At 36.4% G+C, this 23,726-nt stretch overlaps 4 protein-coding genes across 8 annotated transcripts; 1 reads left to right on the top strand and 3 right to left on the bottom strand.

The window, feature by feature from the left end:
* Positions 1 to 2,596: 2,596 nt before the first annotated feature.
* Positions 2,597 to 5,833, bottom strand: LOC107840559 (protein EARLY-RESPONSIVE TO DEHYDRATION 7, chloroplastic). Its single transcript, XM_016684456.2, has 4 exons — positions 4,477 to 5,833; positions 3,747 to 3,913; positions 3,481 to 3,565; positions 2,597 to 2,966 (listed from the first exon to the last, which is right to left on the bottom strand). The coding sequence occupies exons 1-4, from the start codon at positions 5,361 to 5,363 to the stop codon at positions 2,780 to 2,782; spliced, it is 1,326 nt and encodes a 441-aa protein (XP_016539942.1). The 5' UTR covers positions 5,364 to 5,833; the 3' UTR covers positions 2,597 to 2,779.
* A 939-nt stretch (positions 5,834 to 6,772) lies between these two features.
* Positions 6,773 to 8,590, top strand: LOC107840558 (pentatricopeptide repeat-containing protein At3g49740-like). Its single transcript, XM_016684455.2, has one exon. It carries the CDS (start codon positions 6,773 to 6,775, stop codon positions 8,588 to 8,590), a length of 1,818 nt encoding a protein of 605 aa, XP_016539941.2.
* Positions 8,591 to 9,338: 748 nt separating this feature from the next.
* LOC107840560 (putative ribosome biogenesis protein C8F11.04) lies at positions 9,339 to 11,174 on the bottom strand. Its single transcript, XM_016684457.2, has 2 exons — positions 11,014 to 11,174; positions 9,339 to 10,904 (listed from the first exon to the last, which is right to left on the bottom strand). Exon 2 carries the CDS (start codon positions 10,887 to 10,889, stop codon positions 9,609 to 9,611), a length of 1,281 nt encoding a protein of 426 aa, XP_016539943.2. The 5' UTR covers positions 10,890 to 10,904; positions 11,014 to 11,174; the 3' UTR covers positions 9,339 to 9,608.
* Positions 11,175 to 12,795: 1,621 nt separating this feature from the next.
* On the bottom strand, positions 12,796 to 22,441 carry LOC107840557. 5 transcript variants are annotated; one of them, XM_047395210.1, is made up of 12 exons: positions 22,286 to 22,435; positions 20,408 to 20,506; positions 19,831 to 19,915; positions 17,897 to 18,241; positions 17,686 to 17,796; positions 17,100 to 17,190; positions 15,782 to 15,850; positions 15,426 to 15,503; positions 15,032 to 15,118; positions 14,390 to 14,440; positions 13,549 to 13,785; positions 12,796 to 13,461 (listed from the first exon to the last, which is right to left on the bottom strand). In XM_047395210.1, exons 3-12 carry the CDS (start codon positions 19,896 to 19,898, stop codon positions 13,330 to 13,332), a joined length of 1,269 nt encoding a protein of 422 aa, XP_047251166.1. In that variant the 5' UTR covers positions 19,899 to 19,915; positions 20,408 to 20,506; positions 22,286 to 22,435; the 3' UTR covers positions 12,796 to 13,329. The 5 variants fall into 5 exon arrangements, with proteins under 5 accessions (XP_047251166.1, XP_047251167.1, XP_016539938.1 ...); XM_047395211.1 differs by having other exon boundaries at positions 19,831 to 19,908; XM_016684452.2 differs by lacking the exon at positions 20,408 to 20,506 and having other exon boundaries at positions 19,831 to 19,908; positions 22,286 to 22,441.
* Between the last annotated feature and the right edge of the window lie 1,285 nt (positions 22,442 to 23,726).

Below are 23,726 nucleotides of genomic sequence, written 5' to 3'. Positions count from 1 at the left end.
TTAGATTTGACATGAAATATACTAAAAATATTAACTTCAAACACTATATTCAAAATTATACAAGACATATAAATAAAGATAAATTATCGATCATATTTTCTCCTTTAAGATAAATATTTTATGATAACAACTGGGCTTGTAACTAATTTGAAGAAATCCAACATCTATTTAGCACGTGTTGAAGATGATGTTAAGCAGAGTATAATTTATATGACAAGTGTCACTCTTGGCTCCCTACCTATGAGATATTTAGGTCTACCTCTATTTTCAAGGAAGTAGAACAAAGTAGATTGTCGTCAGTTGGAGGAAAAGATTACTAGTAGAATCACACAGGCTGCTCCAAGCAACTTTCATATGCTGGGAGATTGCAAGTTAAAAATGCAAGTTTGCCACAACATGTGTTAAAGGAAGTAGATAGAAAATGTAAGGAATATCTTTGGGGTAAAACTTAAAAAGTCACATAAGAGTTTACTTGATGTCCTGGTCAAGAGTTTGTTTATCAAAAAAATTAGGAGCTCTGAATATCAAAGGTTGTGAAGACTGAAATGTTGCATCTACTGGAAAACTGTTGTGGCAACTAGCTACTAAAATAAATATCTTGTGGGTTAAATGGGCCAATAAAGTGTATATGACGACCAATGGTAATGTCTGAGAGCATACTCCACCACAAGATAGTAGTTGATATTGGAAGAAGTAGCATAGTCTAAAAGACAGAATGGTTCATTGATATAGAAGAGGGACTTACAAATTAACTAAGTCAGGATGCAGCTCAATATCTAGAAGCTATATTGATTTGCTAGGAACTCTGACTAGATTGAGGGAGTGTAAACTAATTTGGAATTGTGTGTTGTTGTCTAGACATAGGATGATATTATAGTTGGCCTACTAGGACAGTCTGCTTACTAAGGCAAGACTAATGAGGCTGTAGGTTCCTATTTCGGGGAATTCTGACTGATGTTTGTGTGATTTGGCTATACATAAGACTATATTTATTTGTAGAATGTAGATGGATCACTGAAGTATGCGGAAAGCATAGAGTAATTGATCAGGTATTCCTCTCCCTGCTAAGAAGGTAAAAGAGTGTATGCACTGGATAAAAACCAGGCATCGGAAGGAATTTAAGAAGGAGATTGCAACTGCACTATTTGGAGGACTCGTCTGCTACACTTGGTAAGCTCGAAATTGGAAACTGCATAGAGGGGTGATAACTACCTCAAAATTCTTTACTATACAGTTATAGAAAGATACTAGAGAAAGAGTAGGTCTATTCACGGGCTCAAAGAGAGTTAGAGGTAGCCCCAATATTATAGAGAGGATTTGCAAAATTAGTTTAATGGTGAGTTTGGCAGTTCCATTTTGTATTTGGGATGGAGGTACTTCGTTCAACCTGTTCCAAGGACCAGTTCGTATATTCACAGTTAATTGCCAAAATATCTTTGCACATGTCTTATAATTAAAAAGGATATTTATCTACCTTAAATTGGGTGCAATTTTAAATTTTAATCACTCAATTGGACTAGCCCTTTTCTCGGGAAAAAAAGTTTTATCACCTCTATCAAATGAATATCTTCCCTTCTCACATTAAATTTTCACAATATAATTCTTTAAAGTTGGAAACTTTCGTTACTTTCGTTAATGAGAGAAAACAGTATCTCCATATTTTTCGTGTTCTTTTTTATGTGAGTAGATTATTGTGCATATTCCCTGCGTGGATGAAGTTAAATTATCTTCTGTTATATTTTTCCTGGAATATACAAAACATCCACATTTCTCATATAATTTTATAAGTGAAATCTGAAGAGGACAAATGTACATACACTTTACCCCGATCTCTGTGAGGGTAGAAGAACTATAACCGTTGTAATTCCCACAAATGAAAGTCTGGAGAGATAAAATATACACAGACCTTGCTCCTGTCTTTGTGGGTTAAATAGGTTTTCTATATAGCCTTAGCTCGAAAAGAGCTAAACCTTCATGTAATACGGAGAGCCATATTTGTGGTATTGATATCTATTGTAGCACATAGCATGCTCCTGCCTTATCTTCAGCGACATTTTTAGATTAGCAGGAGCAACTCCATTTGGATTTTTGCTACTAACACTACATCTACATTTTAGAATGTATCATACAGTACAGGGTTGGTAATGTCACCCGTGGAGTTCTTGACCTTAACCTTTCACCATTACTCATCAAGGGAACCAACCTTTCTCTTTCTAGGCCGAAGTCTTTCCCCTGGATTCCAACTATCCAACAAAAGAAAAGGACATATACACTGCATGTGAAATTGCATTTTCATTTCATCATCATACATTACACTGGTGGAACGATACAAAGAAGATCGTAACAGATTTTGTGGCCAAGTTCCCAAATTACCAACGAAGATTGTAACAGATTTTGTGGCCAAGTTCCCAAATTATCTATCAACAGGTACACGCCGAGCATCAAAGGCCCAGTGGATTAGCACAGAATATAACAGTAACCATGGAAATGCCACAGGTCTGAACAAACCGCGGTCATGGCATTCAAAGTGAAGAAATAGGACATCAGAATAAAGGACTAGACTACAGGATCAACTAGTAAAGTGCAAGAGAGCGGATATAGTAAGCTAACAATACATATCATTCTTCCAAATTCAATGTTCAGACACGTTACATCCTTGATACTCTCAAGGCATAGACAAACTCTATAACTGATGCAATAGATAAAACAAGTCTAAATTGAGCAAGTTAGAACGTGTTAAGAGATGGCTGGTGGTGCCTGGTGGAACATTAAGATCATTTCACTTCTGCTTGCTCTTCAACTTAGCAAGGTTAGCTTGAGCAGCAGCTTTTGCAACTGTTGTAGGCTTGACAGCACCCTTTGGATTGAGGGCTTTTCTTATCTTAAACACAGCCCAGGCAGTCCCTAGTGCATGCCCTGCAGCATCAAATCCATCACGTGTCATCTGCGCAGCCTGATCACCATGCCTGCAACAATATAAAGCGCATTAAGCATACTGATCCAAGAATTTGTCAGAAATATAGATAAGAGAAAGTAGGAAAATGAAAAGATATTAAAACAAACAACACTTGGGCTTATAGGACACTGCCTCAATAGTTTGATTGCCTGAAATTGGCCATAGCAGTTTGGGAATACAATAAGCCTATTACTACAATTATCCAGAAGTGATCGTTGTGGTTTTCCCTGATCTTTATTCTCATACCAGGATCAAATATGTTCATATTTATGGAAGAGAACAAAGGTTTTCAGTAAACACATGTTTTTTTTTGGGTAATAACAAATCTTACATGATACCCAACCGAAAGAACCACATTTTGAGTTTTGTCGCTATGTGAGTTTAGAGAAAGAACTTCCAAATTCAGCCAATACAAGTTCACACCTAACCTCTATATAACACAACAAAACAATTTGTTGACATGATTTGGTTACTAGGGAAGCACAATAAAGGAGATGGTGATGACTGCAAAAAGCAAAATTTACCTCTGTTGAACAAGACCAGTAGTCACGACTGAGGTTGTTGACATCACATTCTTTCCCGCCACTTCAACGGCATCACAAACCTTGTCTGTTATAATGTTAACAAAACCAACAATATCAGGACTCAGGAGTCTAGAAAAAAAAAAAAATTGTTCTGTTTCTTATGAACACAGTAAGTGGATTTTATTCGCTTCAACTCAAACATCAAACAGATAAATAAAAATGTTTAACTAACTAAAAAAGATGGTTCATCAAGTAGAAACACATACTGAATCCATCCAAGGAAGCAAGAACAATTTCTCCTGGAAGAAGGCTAAAGAATCTCTGTCCAGCTTTAGAGTTTGCAATAGAACTTGTGAAGAATCCAGAAACCTTCACAACTCCTGAGAGTATACCAGTTGCCACTTTCTCCGACATTTTTGTCATCTTCTTCACCCTAAAAAGGAACAGAATGAAAGTATGCATAAGAACTACGCAAGCAAAACTCTACTCAATTTGTGAGAAACTTGTAAATATATGACACTTGGATCCAACTCAACCCCAAAAGCTTTTTAGGAGAAGATTATCCAAGTTCATATAATCAAACCACTAGTTCATTTCCCCAAACCAACGTGGGACTCTAGTCCACTTCTAAGATTCCTTGACACCCACGCCCAACTAGAGCGAGAACTGGTGGAAGCCCAAATAGAAATGAACCTGGCTCTGATAACATAGCCAAACTCAAATCTCAAAAGCTAGCTAGCTCCTAAGGAGAGATTGCTCAAGTCCATAAGCAACCTACTTGATTCCCAACCAACATGTGACTCTAACCCACTCAAACATAACAAAGTGGCTGAAAAAATTGATTAAGTAATTACACTACGCCTCAGTTCCAAACAAGATGAGGCAAACTACATCAATCCTTGAAATTCATTCAGTTACATTATAACTTGTAGTATATTTCCAATCAATGCTCAATGAAGAGTTAAAATTCAGCAGAAAAATAAAAAAAGACTGTACCTTTTCATCCTCCTCATAGCCTCAGGGCTAATCTCAGAGTTGGTCCCTTTCCCCATTCTCTTCATCAACACATCATTCCCCCATTTCAACCTATCCACAGTAACATCTCCACACCATAATATCCCCTTGATCAACTGACCCGACCCGGCTGCAATCATTCTTGCAATACTACTACTATAATCCTCTACATTCGGAGCCAAAGTTGTCCAGTACGCCGCCGAGCTCCTCTCCATATCCTCCTTTTTCTTCTCCATTTCTTCTGGTGAAACATCTTTTGGTGTCATCCACCATTTCTCTACAACCCCTTTATCCTTCTTCACCTTCTCAACTCTAAATGCACTGTACTTCTCCAATACTGAATCTAATTCCTTTAACACCTTTTCTTGCCCTTTCGATGCTATGGTCAACCCATAGTTAAGCAAATTCTCTGTATATCCATCTTCATCATTTGCTTCAGAAGGTACAGTAAGAGTGAAGAAGTAATGAGACTCATCAAGCTTAACAGCAGGTTCATCTTTCGCTAATGGCCATTGGATTTGATCACCAACACGTGCAAGGACAGCAACAACATTCTCCCCCTGTTTCAATTGAACAATCTCGAATTCACCACTAGCAAGCACGACGCTACATTCTTTATCAATCAAATGAACAATCGCACCTGGGATTTTGACAAGCACTTGTTCAAGTGACACAAAGTTGGAATCTTGATTAGGTTGTTGATTGTTTTCAGTTTCTGGGAATAGATTTTCTGCTAGATCTTTCATATCAATAGTTGGATACATAGAACTTGAAGGGTTCTTTTGGGTATTTGTAAGAAATGGAGAAGATGATTCTGGGTTAGAATCAATGACTTGTGGGTATAATTTGGGAGGATTTTGAGAAGACATAGTAGTGTTTTTCTTGGATTTTTGATTACCCAGTTTGGACTTTCACACAAAAAGGAAACAACTTTGTCAACCAATTTTGAAGATCTGTATTTGGGTTTGAAGATTTATGCAAGATTTATCTTAAGGTATAAGAAAAAGGAAAAAAGCGGTTTGAAGGTTGAAGACGAGTATACGTGGCTTGACACGTGGCTTGTTGTGTACAGTACGTGTGGAAGCCGAGGAGATTCTTCGCGTGAATTGGAGTAGCACGAATTTAGGAATAATATTTTTTTGGCAACTGTCACGTAAGGACGTTAACACTCTGTTTGGATGATCATTAGAATTATGTCAATTAAGGAATTGATTTAATGTTAAACATAATGGGTCAGAAATCTAATTAAGGAATTAATTTAATATTAAATATAATGGGTAAGAAATGAAATATAAGCGTATAGTTGAAAAGATATTAATTAGGTGACGCATTTTGGGACAAATGAATTGTGCTTAGGTGAAGGGAGTATTGTAATTGTACATCTTGTTACATCATATTGTATTATTTTTATGAATAATATAATGTCTGAATAAATTAAATCATCTCATATCATTATGTAACAACATGAATTATGCTCAAGGGTGGACCTATGTAGAATTTTAGGGTACTCCGATATCCATTAAATTCGACGTAAAATATATATAATTACATAGAAAAATAAATAGCATAAAACATACAAAAAGACCCACAATAACAAAAAGTTGAGTGGGTGCATTAGCATTTAGGTTAATTTTAAGATGTTTTATTGAAAAGAGGCCTCGGTTTCGAATCTAATTGAGATGATTTTTAACTTTTTTTCAGTTTTTAAATTTTTTAAACACTCATTATCTTTAAATACTAGATTCGCCATTGATTATGCTAAGATAAAAAAAATTATATTTTTTCATATTATTACATCATATTGTATTATTTTTATAAATAATATAATATCTGAATAGGTTGAATTGGTTTATACCATTATGTAACATAATATGTTTACAATATAAATGATAAACCTTTTTAGGTATGGTACGGTGAGTTGCTAAATAAAAGGTGGGTAAAGAATAAAATAAAGATTATTATTACTTAGATAATACTAATAAAAAATGAAATGATGGGCAAAAAAAAAAAAAAAGCAATAGTAACCATTGGATCACACCCAATGGGACTTGCACGGAGTGAGATTTTCCATTGTTACGTGAAGTTGACAAACACGCAATAAAACAAGATGCAAAGCACCCTTTGCTTTTTTTGCTAAAGAATATTACTGATGTTTCTTGTTTCAGTTAAAAAATATTCCAGGGTAATTAGATGTTTCTATTCTTCCTTGCAATGGGAATGTTCTGCTACCAAATATGATTTATATGAATCATCAAGAATCCTAAGTGAGTACGTGAAGATGGGAAGAGTTAAAGATGCAGATGAGCTGTTTGAGAAAATACCTGAAAAGAATGTTGTTATTTGGTCCATCATGGTCCATGGATATTCTAAAAATGGTTTACACAAAAAATCAGTCGAATGTTTCACCTCAATGAGAAATGCTGGTTTAGTGCCTAACTCATTTACCATTGTGGGTGTTCTTGTTGGGATCTCAGGATTGAAGGACTTAATACTTGGACAATTAGTACATGGACTGATAGTGAAGTTGGGGTGGGAAGATAATTCATTTGTGGGCACTTCCCTTCTAGAGGTTTATGCAAAGTGTGGAAATGTAACGGATTCTTGCAAGATTTTTGAGGACATAAAATGTGAAGGTTTGGTTCCATGGAATGCAATGATCAGTGCATTTGTATATAATGGACTCATTGAAGAGGCTTTCTTGTTATTTAATAGGTCTAGGAAGTATGGTTTGTTTCCTAACTCAATGACGGTTATGGCGTTGACGCAGAGTTGTGTGGCTATGGGATCCAAGTGTCTGTTTGAATCAGTTCATGCCATGGTTATTAAGTTTGGTCTTGTGTCTGATACACAGGTCAACAATTCACTTCTTTTTCTGTATTCAAGTTTGATGGAGTTACCTGCTGCTTGGGAGATTTTCGATACAATGGAGGAGAAAGATGTCATCAGTTGGTCAACGATGATGAGTTTACTGCTTCACCTAGAATATGCTTCAGATGCTACAAAGCTTTTCTTCCATATGAGAGTTTCTGGGGTTGATTATGATCACCTCATCCTAATGAATCTCATTTCAGCTTGTGGAATTTTGGGCAACTTGAAGATGGGAAAATCTGTTCATGCTCAAGTAATAACTCATGGTTTTGGATCAGAGCTTCCTTTACTTAATGCCATGATTACCATGTATGCAAGATGCGAGGACTTGAATTCTGCAAGAACCGTGTTTGATCACTCAACCATGAAGAGTATGGTATCATGGACATCTATCATTTCAGGACTTTTGCATAATGGAAGGCAGAGGGAGGCACTAGATATGTTCATTCGGTTTAAAATGGAAGAAAGTTTCTTAACTGATTCGGTTCTTCTGGTGAGTGCACTAACTGCTGCTGGTGAAATGGTTGCTCCAGAACTCTGCATGCAGCTCCATTGCCATACTATAAAAACAGGGCTTACAAACTATAGAAGTATACAAAATTGCCTCATAACAACCTACTCGAACTGTGGGGATGTTGAACTTGCAAACAATGTTTTTGTGCGAATGGGATCTCTTCGTGATATTGTATCATGGAATTCTATTATAAACGGGTATGGTATCAATGGCCATGGAGAAGCTGCTCTCTCCCTGTTCCATGAGTTCAGAGAGAGTGGAGGAACACCTGATAGTGCTACTTACTTGAGCATTTTGAGTGCTTGTAGTCATTCAGGATTGGCAAGTGATGGTTTGTTGATTTTCAGTCGGATAATAGAAGAAAATAGAATTAGAGTTAGCGCAGAACATTATGGTTGTATAGCTGATTTGCTTGCTCGGGCAGGTTACTTGCCTTACTTGCCTGATGTAAGTTCACTCTTGGATGGAGATGGTAAGACTCTTTGGAAGGGTATGTTGAACGCATGTGCACGTAATAGTGATTTAAAATTAGCAGAATTTGCTGCAAGAAAGTTTCATGAGCAGATTAAAAAGGATCCTGGTCAACTTGTACTACTCTCAAATCTTTATGCATCAGTTGGGAGATTTAAAGATGCAGAAGCCTTGAGGTTGAGCATGGACACACAGAAATTGATAAAAGTTCCAGGATTCAGTAATCTCACTGGAGATCTATAGCATGTTGTGAAATCTAAATTAGTCATCTCATGAATGAATACAAATTATGCAACCTCATATCATGAGGAGATGTTGTAACAACAACATAGCAAGTATAATCCCATGAATGGGGTTTGGAGAGGGTAGAGAGACTGTTTCCAATAGATCCTCGGCTCAAGAGACGAGCTGTTGTCAGACCTACCATAAAAGGTGCAAGCTTTGAAAGGTAAGAGTATTCAACTTTGATAATCAAATATCTGTTTAAAGAGTGATGCTCTTCAAAGAGGATAATTGGGGAAACGGAACAGAATGGCAAGCGAATGTTGTTGAATGATATGTTTTCTGACTAAAAATCTAGTCCAAAGATAAGCAAGAGCAGGATGCAGCTCCGCAGCAACAGGTAAAGACTCAAACTTTGTACTCACAATGACTGAAATCAATCATATGATAGATCCTTGAACCATCCCCTTCTTTATGGTAGATGACTTCTTCAATTAAACATGCATTCTCTTTCTTTACGTAGAAAGAGAGCTTATTATTAGCGTATGCATGAAGAAGGGCAACCCAACTGTTAACATGCTCTAACGGTAAAGGCTGTAAAGCAAGTAACAAACTAGCTGTATAAAACAGTTTTAACATGGCTCTATCGGGACCTATTCATCCACGAATATGAAATTGAAAGTCATCACAAATGGGGGAAAAAGATGCTATATGACATGATATCACAACATAAACAAAGCCGATAAGAACATCGGAAAGCAGGTCATGATAAGCAGCAAAAATGAATAAAATTTTGAATAATATAAGCTGATTAACATAGCAGAGGAAGGTGGTTACGGCACATACAAAGTCTGAACTATGGATTCCTTCCAATTCAAAACTGAGAAGAAGGGGAAAGCAAAAAACAACAATAATATCCAAATAAAATAGGTAGTGCAAAATCTGTTTCAAAACAAGATCTAAGGCACAACCTGCTAAAGACTACTTCAAAATAGAATGGATCTGTTATCAGTAAAGCTCTTAATAACACTAATTATTCTTATGTTCTTATCTTGCTTCTCTTACTCTTTGCCTTCGCTGACCCATCCTTCAGCTTTTTCTCAAGCTCGGAACCCTTCTTCTTCTTCTTCTTCTTTCCATCTTTCAAAGACAACTTACTTTTCTTTTGTTCCTCAGTTCTTTTCAACTTTTTTGCCATCTTTTCACCATTTGACTCACTCAGAATACTACCCTTCTTAGCTTTCCCCTTTTTCACTTTCTCAACTTCAACATCCTCACTCTCCTCAACGTCTTCATCACTATTTTCCTCTTCATTATTACCAACATTTTCTACATCATTACCGACATCATCATCATCATCATCACTTCCCAATTCATCTATACCAGCGTCAAAGTCCATGTAATTAACTTCATGAATTCTTCCTTTATTCTTCCGCTTCTTCTTCCCTGACCCCTCCTCAGCTTTCTCGCTACTTTCCTTAACCTCAACCAAACCATCAGTCACTTCTTCAACTCTATCCTCGGTTTCTTTCTCCTTAAACCCCTGAATCTTGAGTTTGATATCGGGCAACGTTTGATACAATGGCAATGCCAAAGAATCAGAAAGCCTCAAATGCAAGCTTCTCACACCACCCCATTTCTTCGGAACCACCTGAACAACACCCTTTATTGCTTCAACCACATTGTCAACAATCTGTTCACTCTCCATCGAACCCTTACCAACCCTCATCATACAACAAGTCCCCGTTCTCAAATAAAACAACCCCGACGCACAAGCCCTCTCCACTTGCTCCTTCCAATTCTTATGCGTCAAATCTAACGGCAAAGGCAACTTCTTTTTCTTGAAAAACTGCTTCCCTAAGAGCTTAGGAAGCAAATGAACAATCCTTCTATCGACCAAGAAAAGATCATACGAATCACAAAGTTTTCTTTTCGCTTCAAAGGGTTTGTAATTAGTCTTAAGTTTCGAAAGCCTGATGACTTTGGTAACCGGTATGTTTTGAGCTTTAACAATCTTTTTCGCGGCCTCTGAAGTGAGCTTTGAATTTGGTCTGTCATCAATGATAAGGCAGAGTTCCGCGGAAGCGTCGTGAAGCGGGTGAGGGAAAGGGATTCGATATGCATTGGTACGAGGCTTTGGTGGTATTTTCTTGAGAGTGAGGTTAAGGTAGATGAAATCATCTTGTGGGAGTAATTGGGGCTTTTGGATTTTCGATTTAGAATCTTTCCATTTGAGAAGAGCGTTTACCGCCTTCTCTACGGTGGACCGAGAAACCTTTGTGGCGGCGGCCGAGGCGGCGGAGGGTGGAGGAGACTCCATTGGGGTTAAACAATCCTGGATGAAACAATTTCAATTCAAAGCAAATAGTAGTTTAGAACAAATTACAACAAATAGAAAAAAATTAAGAGTTTAATTACATGAATGCTATGGGAAAGTTAAGTACCTTGTTATTGAGCTGAAAATTGTGAGTGCAAGGGAGAGAAGAATATAAGATGGAGAAACCTAAAACCCTAAAACCTAATTGCCATCTAAACGAGAAGTAAAAGATGAGGAAATATAAAGCAAGTACATCAAGAAGATTAAATGATATGTAGCATCCCTGTACTTTTCAAAATGATTAATACCTCCCTAATGTGGCTAAGTGAGTGTTTGGATTGACTTATTTTTAGTTGTTTTTAGTTTTACAACACTTTTTAATTTTTTATGGTGTTTGACAAAGTAAAAAAATACTTTTAAACACATATTTTTAAGTAGGGTTGTGCAAAAACTGAACCGACGGATAAATCGAACCGGTAAAAATGTTATTGGATTATTAGTATTGGGTTATTGGGTTAACGATTTTTTATTGGTTTTATAAAAAAAATTATTGGGTAAACTGTTCGGTATCAGTTTTAGCTTATTGGGTTATCGGTTAAACCGATAATCCAATAAGTATACACTAAATTATTGTTTTATCCCTATTTATTTATATATTTAAATCTCTCTCTCTTTATCTATCTATCTATATATAGAGAGAGAGAGATGTGTACGTATATAGATTATATGCACTACTAATTCATAATTCAGTAATTCACAAAGTATTAACTTATTCAGGGCAACAAAGATACAATATAAAGTTCGACTATTATCGTAATAAAAAGCTTGAAGCATTTATAGTTTCCAACAATTAGGACTCAATTTCTTTACTACCTAACATTCAGTTCAAGTTTAAAAATTCTTGTAAACTAAAATGCATTGCGTAGGTTTTGGCGATAATTAAGATTTCATTTTTTTTATGTTAGTGGTTAAATCGAAAATCGAACCGTTAAGGACCAAAAATCGATAAATCGAAACCGATAAGAAAATATCTTATTGTTTGTTTTACATATTTAAAAATAAAAAATCGAACCAATGACACGTAAAATCAAACCGAAGCAACTGATACACACCCCTATTTTTATGTCAAAATAAGTACTTATAAGTAAAAAATAAAAATAGAATAGTATAAATTTATGACTTTTTACTTATAAGTCACTTACTAAAAGTCAATTCAAATAAGCCCCACCTTTCCTTTTGCTCCTTTAAAAAGAAGCAATTATGGTAAAAATTTGAGCCACCTAATATAAATACACAATATACGATTGTAATTTGACTTTGTTTACCAAATGTCACTCGGAACCAATTTATTTGACTATCTTGGTTAAACTATATATACACCCCATCCTCCCCGCATCCCACTCGAGAGCTTGCCCCAAGTTTATTATCATTTGATTATAATCTAAACTCCAAAAAGCCCAAAAAAAAAAAAAAAAACCTATACTACAAGGACAAAGACTTTGGTCAAATTTTTAATATCCACCTTGTGATTTTCTACTTTGTCGTTGCACCTAGTTGTAGCTGAGAAGTGGAATCGGGCTCATTAAAAAATTCAACTTTTCACTTTTGATATGATTTTCAATTTGTAACTAACATTTCTCATTGAACCATCCCACTTGAAAAGAGATGTCTCTCTTGGTATGGCATGCAAGTACAAGCCAATCGTGTAATCTTCCAGCACGTAAAGAGTTGGCACTTTGCATCGGTAATAGAATTAGCTCATACATCATCAGCAAGTGAGAGATTGATGTAATACAATTAGCTCAGATATATTAGAAGCAGACCTTACCACTACCACTACCAGCAGAGAGGTTGTTTCTAGTAGACCCTTGACTCGAGGAAAAGTATATCAAAAAGGAAATACCAGAAGTGAAGAAATCATAGTAAAATACCACATAAAGCATGACAAAACATTCTAAAAATCACAATTGTGTTCTGTAGAGACATCTCTATCGCAATAATTAGCTGGGTGTATACAAGTTGCAAGAACAAAAGTGAAGCGGCAATGCACCTGTGTGCAGCACTGAAACCATCCATATCACCAGGTAACCGAAAGTAAATTGAGTAAAGTGGCTGCTTATCAAGCTAATAACTAATAAAGTTCAGCGCAATAAATTTTTCTCGGATGTACTGTACTTTCACCGGAGAATAGAGTGGTTAGGAGAGGGCAAAAAGGGCGCCGGTGCACTAAAGTTACCGCTATGCGCGGTGTCCGGGGAAGGGCCCCACCACAAGGGTGTATCGTATGCAGCCTTACCTTGCATTTCTGCCAGAGGCTGTTTCAAGGAGAGGACTAAGGAGTAATAACTTCAAGTTCTAACAATATGAAGCAATATCACCATTTTAAATCCATGAAGTTGAGACAACTATGCTACAATTTCCTCATCTTCCCTTATGAGAAGGGTTATGTGCTTTCACATAGCTCAGGCAAAGAATTCCAAAGTAAGCTCTTTTCTGGGCATACATTAGTCAGGAGTGACTTCAGTCTGCTTGTTTCCATCTTTTGAATATCGATCGCCAGAGCCCCTGATAATTGCTGATTGAAAAACCAAAAGAAAAATATCAATTGGGTGAAAAGTTCAGAAATTACTGCAAGATTGAAACAAAATATGAAGCACAATACCGTTTTGAGCCACACCATATAAGTAGCAGCAAAGGTTGCTTGAGCTTGATAGTCCTCAAAGTCACTGTCAGGTAGAATTGTACAGGAACAAAATAGTTCTAATTCATTGTCTATGAACATGTCAATGTCGACGGTCCGGATGTTTCTCGGGTTAGAAGGCAAGGTTCTATTATGATCACCACATGCAAAATATCTTATCCAACAAGTCGAGAGGAAGCGGCGATGAAGCCACAACGCCTGAGAGGAAAAAAAACATGAGGCAAGGTTGTGCACTAAACTACAAGCTTTTAATAACTTAGATTATCTTCATGAAGCAAATTAAAAGACAATCCAGATACAGAAAAAGGAAAGGACTGACGCAACCAAGTTTGTGCATGGAACTGATCATACTTTGTCGACTGAAGCATTAGATATGAGAATCTATAGCGCAGCACAATTAAAACATCAAAATGATCATTCTCTTGATCTCATTAAGGATTTTATAAGATGAAATAGACAGGCAATTCAAAATGAGGATGATCTCCATGAGTGTATTTCCACTCCAATACCTATCCTTTATAAAACCTACATAACTTAGTGTGGATGACCTTGCAGAAAACAGGCAGGATACTTGACTAGCGCCTTGTGGAATTGCTTAGAGGCACATACTGGCACAAGCATTAGACAAGTCAATTTCATTTTATGAGCACAGAAAGAGAAACAATAGATGATGTAGATATGAATGTTACGATTCCTCATGCATCAAAGGCTGTCTGGCGACATCGGGAAACTTCCCGACCTCACTAAGTCATCTATCTAACCAAAAATATTGTTATTGCAAACACCACTGCGATATACATACCTCTCTCCCCACATAACGTTTTATCAACTTCTCCACCCAGTCAAATTCATCCTATCAGCAACATTCAACCAGAAAAAAAGGCTTAGCAAAAACTGTAAGAAGCGAAGTATTAGATGTATGAAAAATTTGTAACTGAAAAAGGATGTAATGCACGGATGCAAACAATTAGATGATTTACCGTTATCAGAACCAACAAGAATGAAAAGGAACATTTTTTAATCCTATAAAGAGGAGTAATTTTTCAGTTCCAGATAATACTCCAAGATTTTGGCATTTAACATAAAGCTTCAGAACTAGTGGACACCTCCATAAAGGGAGCTTTAATATTTGATCTTCACACTGATCATTCCAGCGACATCTCAATGCACTTTAATAGATAAAGTGATTATATGGGTGCGCGTATCAACCAGCAAATTTAGTGCAACTCATAGTTTGCAAACTAATGTTGAGCCTCTCTGATTTCTGAGGAGATCTTTATGAAATTTCAGTGAAAATGATGTAATTTTCAAGAAATCATATAAGTTCGTAAAATGATGCCAAGTCCATTTCCATTAAGAAAGTTATGAGTTCATTATGGAAAACAGAATTTGTACATAAATGCCATCCATTGTTGAGGAAACGACCACATGATAAAAATCATACCTTCAATAATTCATGCAGTTCTGGATCAAAGCTAGCATCTTGATCCTGGCTATGTTGTGATTCTTTAAACAGCCGAAGCATCAAGCGCTGCATACATCAATATACAAAATGAACGCCATTATCTGTTCATGCCTTCCTTTATTTGTACTTCCAATGGAACACTTTCACAAAACATTATACATTTTATAGGCTACTCAATTTGATAAGTTCTTTCAGGGATTATCAAGCAAAGAGAAAAGCAAATCCAGCTTCTAAAGGAAAAATTCTAACGTCTATTACAAACGAGCTTCAGTAAAACTTTTCACCCTCAACACGCAAGGGCATTCACATGATTAGTTCACAATTAGTTTCCGAAAGTTTATATAAAAACAATAGCCCCCTGATGGAAACTCACTGCACGGTAATGAAAGCAAGAGTTATCAGCAACATGGAGGCCAGCCCACTCCCGCGACTTGTTAAACTCCTGCAGCATCTGGATTCATGAATTTAGATCCATTTGTTAAGAATTGATTGTATCGTAATGTATAGAACAATTCAAACAGGACAGAGCAACATGAACAAAGTGTTTTGGAGATGATTGGCCGGAGTTGAAAAAAAAAAACTAAGGCCACGTTCAATGAAAAATCAGGAATAATCAAAACACGTTATCACACTATGACCACTAACGCAAAGTTTGCCTGCTCTGCATCAGTGAAATTAAACTGGCAGGAAATCGCAAGAGAAATATCATACCATAAACCTTTCCCTCACCTGTTCCTCTGACATGTAGGAAACTAACCAGCAACGGTGATACCATGCACGATAATTCATCTTTGATCTCTGTAATAGCAACGAGAGTCAACTTAGATCATCTTTAAAAAAAAAAAAAAAGAAGCTAAATCATGTATAGCAGTGAAAAGCAGGAACATGCATAAATGCGTACTAATATCAATAGTAGATAAATCCAAGTGGGCTAGGTGCTATGGTTCAGTTTTAACTAGGAGCAACCACCTAACAACCCCAATGTCCAAACAAAATCTTCATTAGAAATACCGAAACAATTGAATTATGGCATCAGTAAGGAACAACTGAGACATTAATAGATCCAGGTCATTCAACTACTCAAGCTAACCTTTCTGAACCAGTGACCTAGTTCCCAGGTTTGAAGTTCCAAAAGGAAAATGACGAACCTTTTAATTAAACGACATGATTTAGATCAAATCAGCAAATGACTGTGAAGCTGCTACATTTAGTTTCCCCTCAATGCATCAAAATACATGGCTAAAGAGAGGTCTTTCCTTATTTGGTCAGTAAACTGACTCTGTCTTCTATCTTATAAAATGCCCTACAGACTTACACTGCCAAATAGGGTTTTGTAGTTATGCTAACAAAAATAGTTCTAGTTGCATGCCAGATTGCCCCTGGAAATAATACAAAAAAAAAAAGAGAGGGGGGGGCAAGCCCGGGGCACTAAAGCTCCTGTTGTATGTAGGGTCCGGGGAAGGGCTCCCACCACAAGGGCATATTGTACGCAACCTTACCTTGCATTTCTGTCGGAGGCTGTTTCTAAGGCTTAAACCCGTGACCTCGTGGTCACATGGCAGCAACTTTACCAGTTACTCCAAGTAACAAATCAGAACAATGATAAGAAGTGAATTTATTTCATTAAAGAAATAGTTTTCCTTGTGCCTAGGAGGATGTCCTAGTGGCTGCACTGTTGAGGCATGGGAGTAACAACCTGAAGATTCCAGGTATGTATCCCAGCTACAACACTTGGTATGAGCCCATCTGATCCAGCCTAGGTGGGCAGGATTAACTCAACAAAGAATGCTTGTGAATGGAACAAACTATTGAGGTGCGTGCAAGCACAAGAAATACCAGCAAAAATAGTTCTCCGGAAATTATATGAGCTTCTTTTGTTTAATAGAGACACGTCTATCAGAAAACTATCATACATTTTCTATTATAGAGCCAAAGTACATCAAGAACAGCAGAAACATTCTTGGTATCAATGAAATCAACTCATAAGTACTGATCAACCAATAGGCTATAAATATTCATTAGTGTATAGCATAGTCCAAAATAAGACCTCAGCCAGTTTTTTCACTAACTCGGATTCTCTTTCCATAATCTCTCGCAGATTTGAACAATTTCCAGCAATCATCTTGACCACCCACCTCCTATCAGTAATTACCAGTAATAAGAATCACGAATCACTGACCATTGAAAGGGCAAAATAAAAATTCATTTCAAACTAACTCACAGAAAAGACAGACACCAATCTCCAAGAAGAGATCAAAAAAAATTATATCCAACTCAATTTGAGAAGACAGATACCAATCTCCAAAGAGAGAAAAAAAAGTTGTATCCATCTCAATTTTCTTCTTTTATTTCAAGCAATATATAGTATGTCCCTCATTAGCTTATATTCAGATCCAAGTAGCATCAAACAAGTTGAATCCTAGTTTCTCTCTCTCTTTCTCATTAAATACTTTTTTCCTTTCTGAAACTAAATTTACACACAACTGGAACGTGGAACTGTAAGCAGGCCAGCTAAAAAAAAAGCCCAAAAAAGGATATTCAAAGAGAAGATATGCCACTGGTCTATGTTCCATTACCATGTCCACCAAATCAATAACTAAAAAGAATTTACATATGAAAGAGAGGTATGTAACCTTTGGCTCCATGTTTGCTCACTTTTAGGTGAATGAGAAAGAACCACAGATGAAAAGATGAGCTCATTCATGAACATGGAAAGAGATTGCTTCTTTGACAAAACTAGCTTCCTAAAAAAAGAAAAAAAAATGTATGTATCTGGTCAAAAGCTATTGACAGATGTCAACATTTATAAGAATCGACCAGAAACAATACGTTATCAAAACAAACCTGGAATTCCATGCTGTTCCAAAATCACAACTTAGAAGCAATAGTGCCCTGCTGTGCTTCATCAATTCACTTTCGAGACTAAGTGGAGAAGATGAGGAGCAGCTTGAAGCATTTTTATCATCTCTATGGTGCACTTTATAATTTTTATATGCTTCCAGAAATGCATTTTTGGCCGCAACATAAAGTGGAAAGAGAACGTTGGTTGAGATGCCTAGCTTGTGATCCCTACCCCAGAAAAGTGTCCCAGAAGTTTTTTTTTGCACAGAGCCAACAGATGTTGAAGGAGTGCCTATATCTTCATTCAATGAAGCAAAATGGGATGGGTGAATGAAACCTATTTCATCACTGGGAGCAGACGGTGCATGTCAGATCGCTAATGACAGCATCACTCTTGAACTCAACATCTCAATAAAAGTAAAAGCAAAAAGACAATAAATAATGCAGATGTAAAATATGGATATGTGAAAATGTCAAGAAAAGAGTATGAGAATAAAAGTTTATCACATTAGATGAAAGGATAGTTACAGTGGCTTTTAGAGAACCCTCGTATAATACTTTGTGCTCATCAAGTGTTTGTATTTGTGCATATGTATTAAACCATTTTTCATTTAATTTGTGGAACATGAAATGCTCTCAGCGCACATTTAGCTCCCTTTGCTAACGTGCACCACGACCTGCATTTCCACGGTGAAACGAAGTCGGGGACGACCAAGGAAGGAAAAGGTAGTGAGTAAACCAGATCAGAAAGGATCGAAGTAGGGAGGGGTCCGGGAGGCACTAGTGTGCCAAACTCCCTGGCAGTGGACAAACCAATGGAACAGTATTTTAGCCAAATCTCCAGCCTCGCTGTCACTAGCCCTACTCATGTTCCCCGACTGTTGAAGTGGGATCTTTGAGGTCAGGACCAGGGGTGGATAGTGGAGAACATACTCTTAAGTGGCCTATTGATGACCCACAGGAGAAGGATCAACCAGCTATTGCGGGGGAAGAGGAGCTAGAGGAAAGCAAAACCTGGTCTGGACTGTTTGCGAAGAATCGTACAGCTACTACTGGACTACCATTGTCTTTCATACCTCCCACGATGATTGATGGTAAACCAGTGGTGGTTCTGGAGACCTCAGAGATTGCTGAACGGATTGAGTGGACTAATGCACTAGTTATCCATGTGGTAGGGGAAACCCAGCTTACTGTTACGTGTCCAATTACCTAGTCAGGTTTGGAATTCCATTCCCCAGATCTCTACTTGCATGATGATGGATTTTATATTGTCAAGTTCCACAGTAGAGAGGCCCAGGGGAAATAGACATTCAACCCAACTTCACAAGTCGAAATGCTTAGATTTAAGCACCTCAAATATAAACACAATGTTGCATAACGTTTCAAAAAGAAATGACAGTACAATAAAAGTACTCTAATCTCAGGACATGTTCATATAACCTAGAGAATCACAACTCCAAACAACAAAATGGGCCATTTATCCCTCAGATCATTCACGATGCCTCCAACATCAGAAATTAGTTAGTAAATTTATTAGCTAAGTGATATCTAAAGATCACAGAGGTTCTTTAACTACAAAAATATTTCTTATCAAGACTGACAAAGGAGATTGATCATGAGATAGAACTTTTCCTGGTCAAATTCCCAGAGTCTATTGAAAAATTAGCTAGTCATTATCATAGGCGGAACCAGGATTTAATCTTTACGAGTTCAACCTCTACGAATTTTACCATTGAACCCATCATATTCCAAAAGTTATGGGTTCAAGCCTACTATTTATTGCTAGTGTTATGAATTTTTATTGTTCAGCAATCTAAATTGTTGATTACTGAATATTATTACTCCGTTGATTCAAACAAAGAAAAGTAATATGGAGTTAGAACATAAATAACCACTAGAGTTGTGTCCGTGTAGAAAGAGATTGAGATGAGACTTACATGAGAGGATCGGACTCCAATATGCCCTCTAAATAACTTAGAAGCTCCACCGGATCAAGCTCCTCCATCCACAATTGGCTGAAAACTAAACAGCTGTTTTATTACCGAAATGTCCGCCAATAAGATTATAAAAAATTAAAACCCTACAGGCTACATCCATGTTGTGCTCATTCTCAAGTCCTCTACTTTAAACACATGGAAGGAAAGAGTGTGCTAATTGATCTTGACCTACGTGTACCAAATTAAATACCCACTCCATTTTATTATCAATACTAGTGAGGGAAGATATCAGTCAAATTGTAATGAGAAGTTTACGATGTGCTGTAACAACATGAACATTAGAGAATTAAATGTTTCGAGTCGTGTCACCACAAAAGAGTCGACATTACATTTTCCAAGGTGTCATTAGTAACGTCTTATCTCTAGCCTAAAGTATGAGTGAAAGTGGGGATTTGCTAATGATGTACTTCCATTGTTATTTTGATTCATGATTCAAGAACATACAGAAATATGTAAGAATAGAAGTGAATAAAGTTGCTCAGTAAAGTCGTTATCAGTTTCAATACTGAAATTTTACCTCTGTAATGCCGCGGTCACAAGATGGGGAAGTTAAATACATCCCTTCACGCCTTAAGCTCAAATATTCGGGATCACATAAAGCCTCAAATTTTACTTACTACAGCGGAGACGTAAAACACATCACTTCATACCATAAAATCAAATCTTCCGGATCTCATAAAGCCTCAAATTGTGTTTAGAATTCTAGGCACACACATTCATCAAATATCTAATAAGAAAATATCAATTTCTTAAGACCATACATCTTGATTTAAACGATAGACATACTTATAGCCATACGCAAGTCAAAATTTGTACCTAAGGAAAAAAAATGAAATAAGAAACTATTTAGTTGTTTGAGACATTTCATCAAACACTTTGACCGTGGTAAAGTTACTAAGCAGCTTGTGCATTTAAGCAAAAAATTTCCTACAGGCATTTGAACAAATAACACATGAAGAGGGAGGGAAATCAAGTATGTCTAAATCCGATAATCGAAAATTATCAACACTGAACTAAAACGGGAAAAAAATGCAAAAAAAAATTGCCAGAAAACAGCGAAAAGAAACCAAATTAAAAGTAGGCACACCTCAGGAGGAAGCTGGAAAACCCACTGGAACACAATGTTAAGAACAAGAAAAGAGGGATGTCCTCAGAGGGAAGTGTTTGGAGGTGACGTTAAGATCCAGGGGAAAAATAAGAGCATTGCATGTGTAAAATAATACAGGGATGTAGCTGCACTCTACAGAGAGGCTTGACAGTTGCTAGTGACAATTTTTTTTTTTTTTTTAAAAAGTAGTAATCCCATTTCCACCAGTTTCATCTCTTTTAATGAATTCTTTAAGTTTAGCATCTTCTTCAGGTGGCCACGAGTCCTCTTTTCACATTCTTCATATCACAATAAGGGGCTCTTCATTTTTTTTAAAGTTTTTTTTTTTCCTATCTCTCTCTATTTCGAATCTTGTCGTTGTAGGAGCATTTTCTTGAACTCTTGAAGAAGTTCTCTTGGTGTGTGAAGAAATATATTTACTTTTGACACCACTCTAAATATGTACTACTATAGTTGTGGGTTTAAAAAGATACCATAGATTGTACCTATTCAACTTTAGCACCTAATGACCATTATAATATTCCAAATTCCTGTTCTTCACATTATAACTTGTCCATTTTCAGTTACAACAGCCTTAATTCTAGCGATCATCAAATTCTCAACGGAACATGATTTTTGATATCAGCAAGAATAATTCAAATAAAGCTTGCTACTCACATTTCATATATTAAGAAGTAACCATCAATTTCTACAAGTTCTTCAAATTCTCATGAAATAGGCCATTCTAGTTGGATGCCTAAACTACCTAATTATATGGGGAACAACTTTTTAGCTGGTCCTAATTACCAGGTGAACATCATTATAATCATCACAGTAGTGATATTAATATCCCTCGTATGTTGGCTCATGGAAATATGAGTGCTATTGCTTCTGATGCTAAGTTTAGAGTTGCTCTATCCGGTGCTATGTCTTCATCCATTAATAACATCAAAGCCAATTAGCTGGGAAAAATTAGGAAGCTACAGCGGGAAATTGGAATCGAAACAGGCAGCTTCGTTGGAGAATTATCACAAACAGGTAGAGAGCAAAAGATGGCTCAAAACCAATAGACCGAAGAACAAGAGTAAATCCAAAGAAAAAAAAAAGGACTCACAATTTGTTTTCCCCTAAATTATTTAGATATTCAAACAATCAATTTGCAAAAAAAAAAAAAAAAAAAAAGAAGTAAAATAATCCCCGAGATTTGGAAGAGAAACATAGAAAATAAAGAGTGAGACCGTCCCAATGAATAAGCTGAAATTCAAGTTAAAAGAATCATAATTAAGCACATACTGAGAAGAAACAAACCTGGAAATGGAAAAGAACAGTCGAGAAAATGCGAATATACTTGGATGGAAAGGGAATACGAGTTGAGAAGATGAAGTAAACGAAAAGCGCAGCGGTGTATCACGGAGTATTACAATAACGCAGTGTCAGGAAATTAATCACCCCAATAGTGGAGAACTTTTTTATATTTTTAAGCAACTTTTTTTTTTCTTATTTCAATTCCTTTGTCTTAATTTTTATTTTCTCTATTATTTTTTTATCAAATATTATTTATTTCTTCATTTCTCACTTTTTTCTAATTCATTAGTCTCAGTTTTTATTTTTTATTATTTTTTATTTTTCTTAAATTTTTTTTTTTCTTGTTATATTTATTTTTCGAGAAAATTGAAGGAAAGGTGTTTTTAAATCTTGAATGAAGGATTGGTGACATTGACCAACAGATAGGATCAAACCTTATTAGGAAACTTAATTAAGTTAATTATGGACTTGATTAATATTTTCAAAACTTTCTAATCTTTTCAAAAATACAAATCAACTCAACCCACACCCCTCACTCCTCTCTCTCGACAGTTTCTCTCAACTCTCTCCCAACCAACAGTTCTGCAAAATTTCTCCCTTCAACCCCCGATGACTTCTACCTTCGGCGACAAATAGTTGGGCTTCGAGTTCCCCTCTTTTCTCCCTTCAACCCTCGGCGACTTCTACCTTCGGCGATAAATAGTTGGGCTTCGAGTTTCCCTCTTCAATTCAAATCAACTTGTCTCTCATCCTTCTTTCGACAACCTCTCTCAATTCTCTCTCAACGAACTGTTCTGCAAATTTCTCATTTCAATCCTCGACGACTTCAACATCCGACTACAAATAGTTGGGCTTCGAGTTCCTTTTCGACTTCAACCTTCAATCGACGTGACAGTTTTGCTCTCCGGCCGCAACAACTTCGAATTCTTCATCGTTTCTTTTCTTCTTTCACAGGTAAAATTTTTTGGCCTTTTTAGGTTTAAAGAAAACGAGGAGCTTGAGCCAACTTCTCTTATAGTATTGGTTAACAATTTCAATATTTGTTACATTAATTTAAAATGTGGTCTGAATAAAATCCTAATTTCTGTTATTTCTTCTCTTCTCTTTTTGAAGTGAATTACAATATTTTGTAGTTTGTTGCATTTTTTTGAAGTTTGATTTTTATTGTTTGTGTTTATAAAAACAAAACGGCAATTTGGGTTGATTTGTTCTGTTCTTGTTCTTGGTAAAAATAGTGAAATTGCTGGTTTTTTGTTGAACAAAATCATGCTACTGTTTTTTGTTTCCTCCGACAGATTACCCATCTAGTGCAACATATTAACCATCTGATGCAACATATTTATCATATGATGCAACAGATCAACCATCTGATGCACCAGAGGAACCATTAGATTACAATTCTGATGCAACAGATTAATAATCTGATGAAACATATCAACTATCT

Source organism: Capsicum annuum, chromosome 8 (assembly GCF_002878395.1).
Source record: "Capsicum annuum cultivar UCD-10X-F1 chromosome 8, UCD10Xv1.1, whole genome shotgun sequence".
In the NCBI taxonomy this organism is placed as follows: domain Eukaryota; kingdom Viridiplantae; phylum Streptophyta; class Magnoliopsida; order Solanales; family Solanaceae; genus Capsicum; species Capsicum annuum.
This window is presented reverse-complemented; position numbering and strand designations above follow the sequence as displayed.

Bases quoted from the DNA above. Each gene is read 5' to 3' on its own strand.
- LOC107840559 (XM_016684456.2), bottom strand. From the start codon at position 5,363: ATGTCTTCTCAAAATCCTCCCAAATTATACCCACAAGTCATTGATTCT. The intron at 3,914-4,476 runs GTACAGTCTTTT...GTTCCTTTTTAG, and splicing joins GCTATGAGGAGGATGAAAAG to GGTGAAGAAGATGACAAAAA. The intron at 3,566-3,746 runs GTATGTGTTTCT...ACATTATAACAG, and splicing joins TGCTTCCTTGGATGGATTCA to ACAAGGTTTGTGATGCCGTT.
- LOC107840560 (XM_016684457.2), bottom strand. From the start codon at position 10,889: ATGGAGTCTCCTCCACCCTCCGCCGCCTCGGCCGCCGCCACAAAGGTT.
- LOC107840558 (XM_016684455.2), top strand. From the start codon at position 6,773: ATGGGAAGAGTTAAAGATGCAGATGAGCTGTTTGAGAAAATACCTGAA.
- LOC107840557 (XM_016684452.2), bottom strand. From the start codon at position 19,898: ATGGAGGAGCTTGATCCGGTGGAGCTTCTAAGTTATTTAGAGGGCATA. The intron at 18,242-19,830 runs GTAAGTCTCATC...GTCTGCTCCCAG, and splicing joins TTGGAGTCCGATCCTCTCAT to TGATGAAATAGGTTTCATTC. The intron at 14,441-15,031 runs GTATGATTTTTA...TGTTGCTGATAG, and splicing joins AACTGCATGAATTATTGAAG to GATGAATTTGACTGGGTGGA.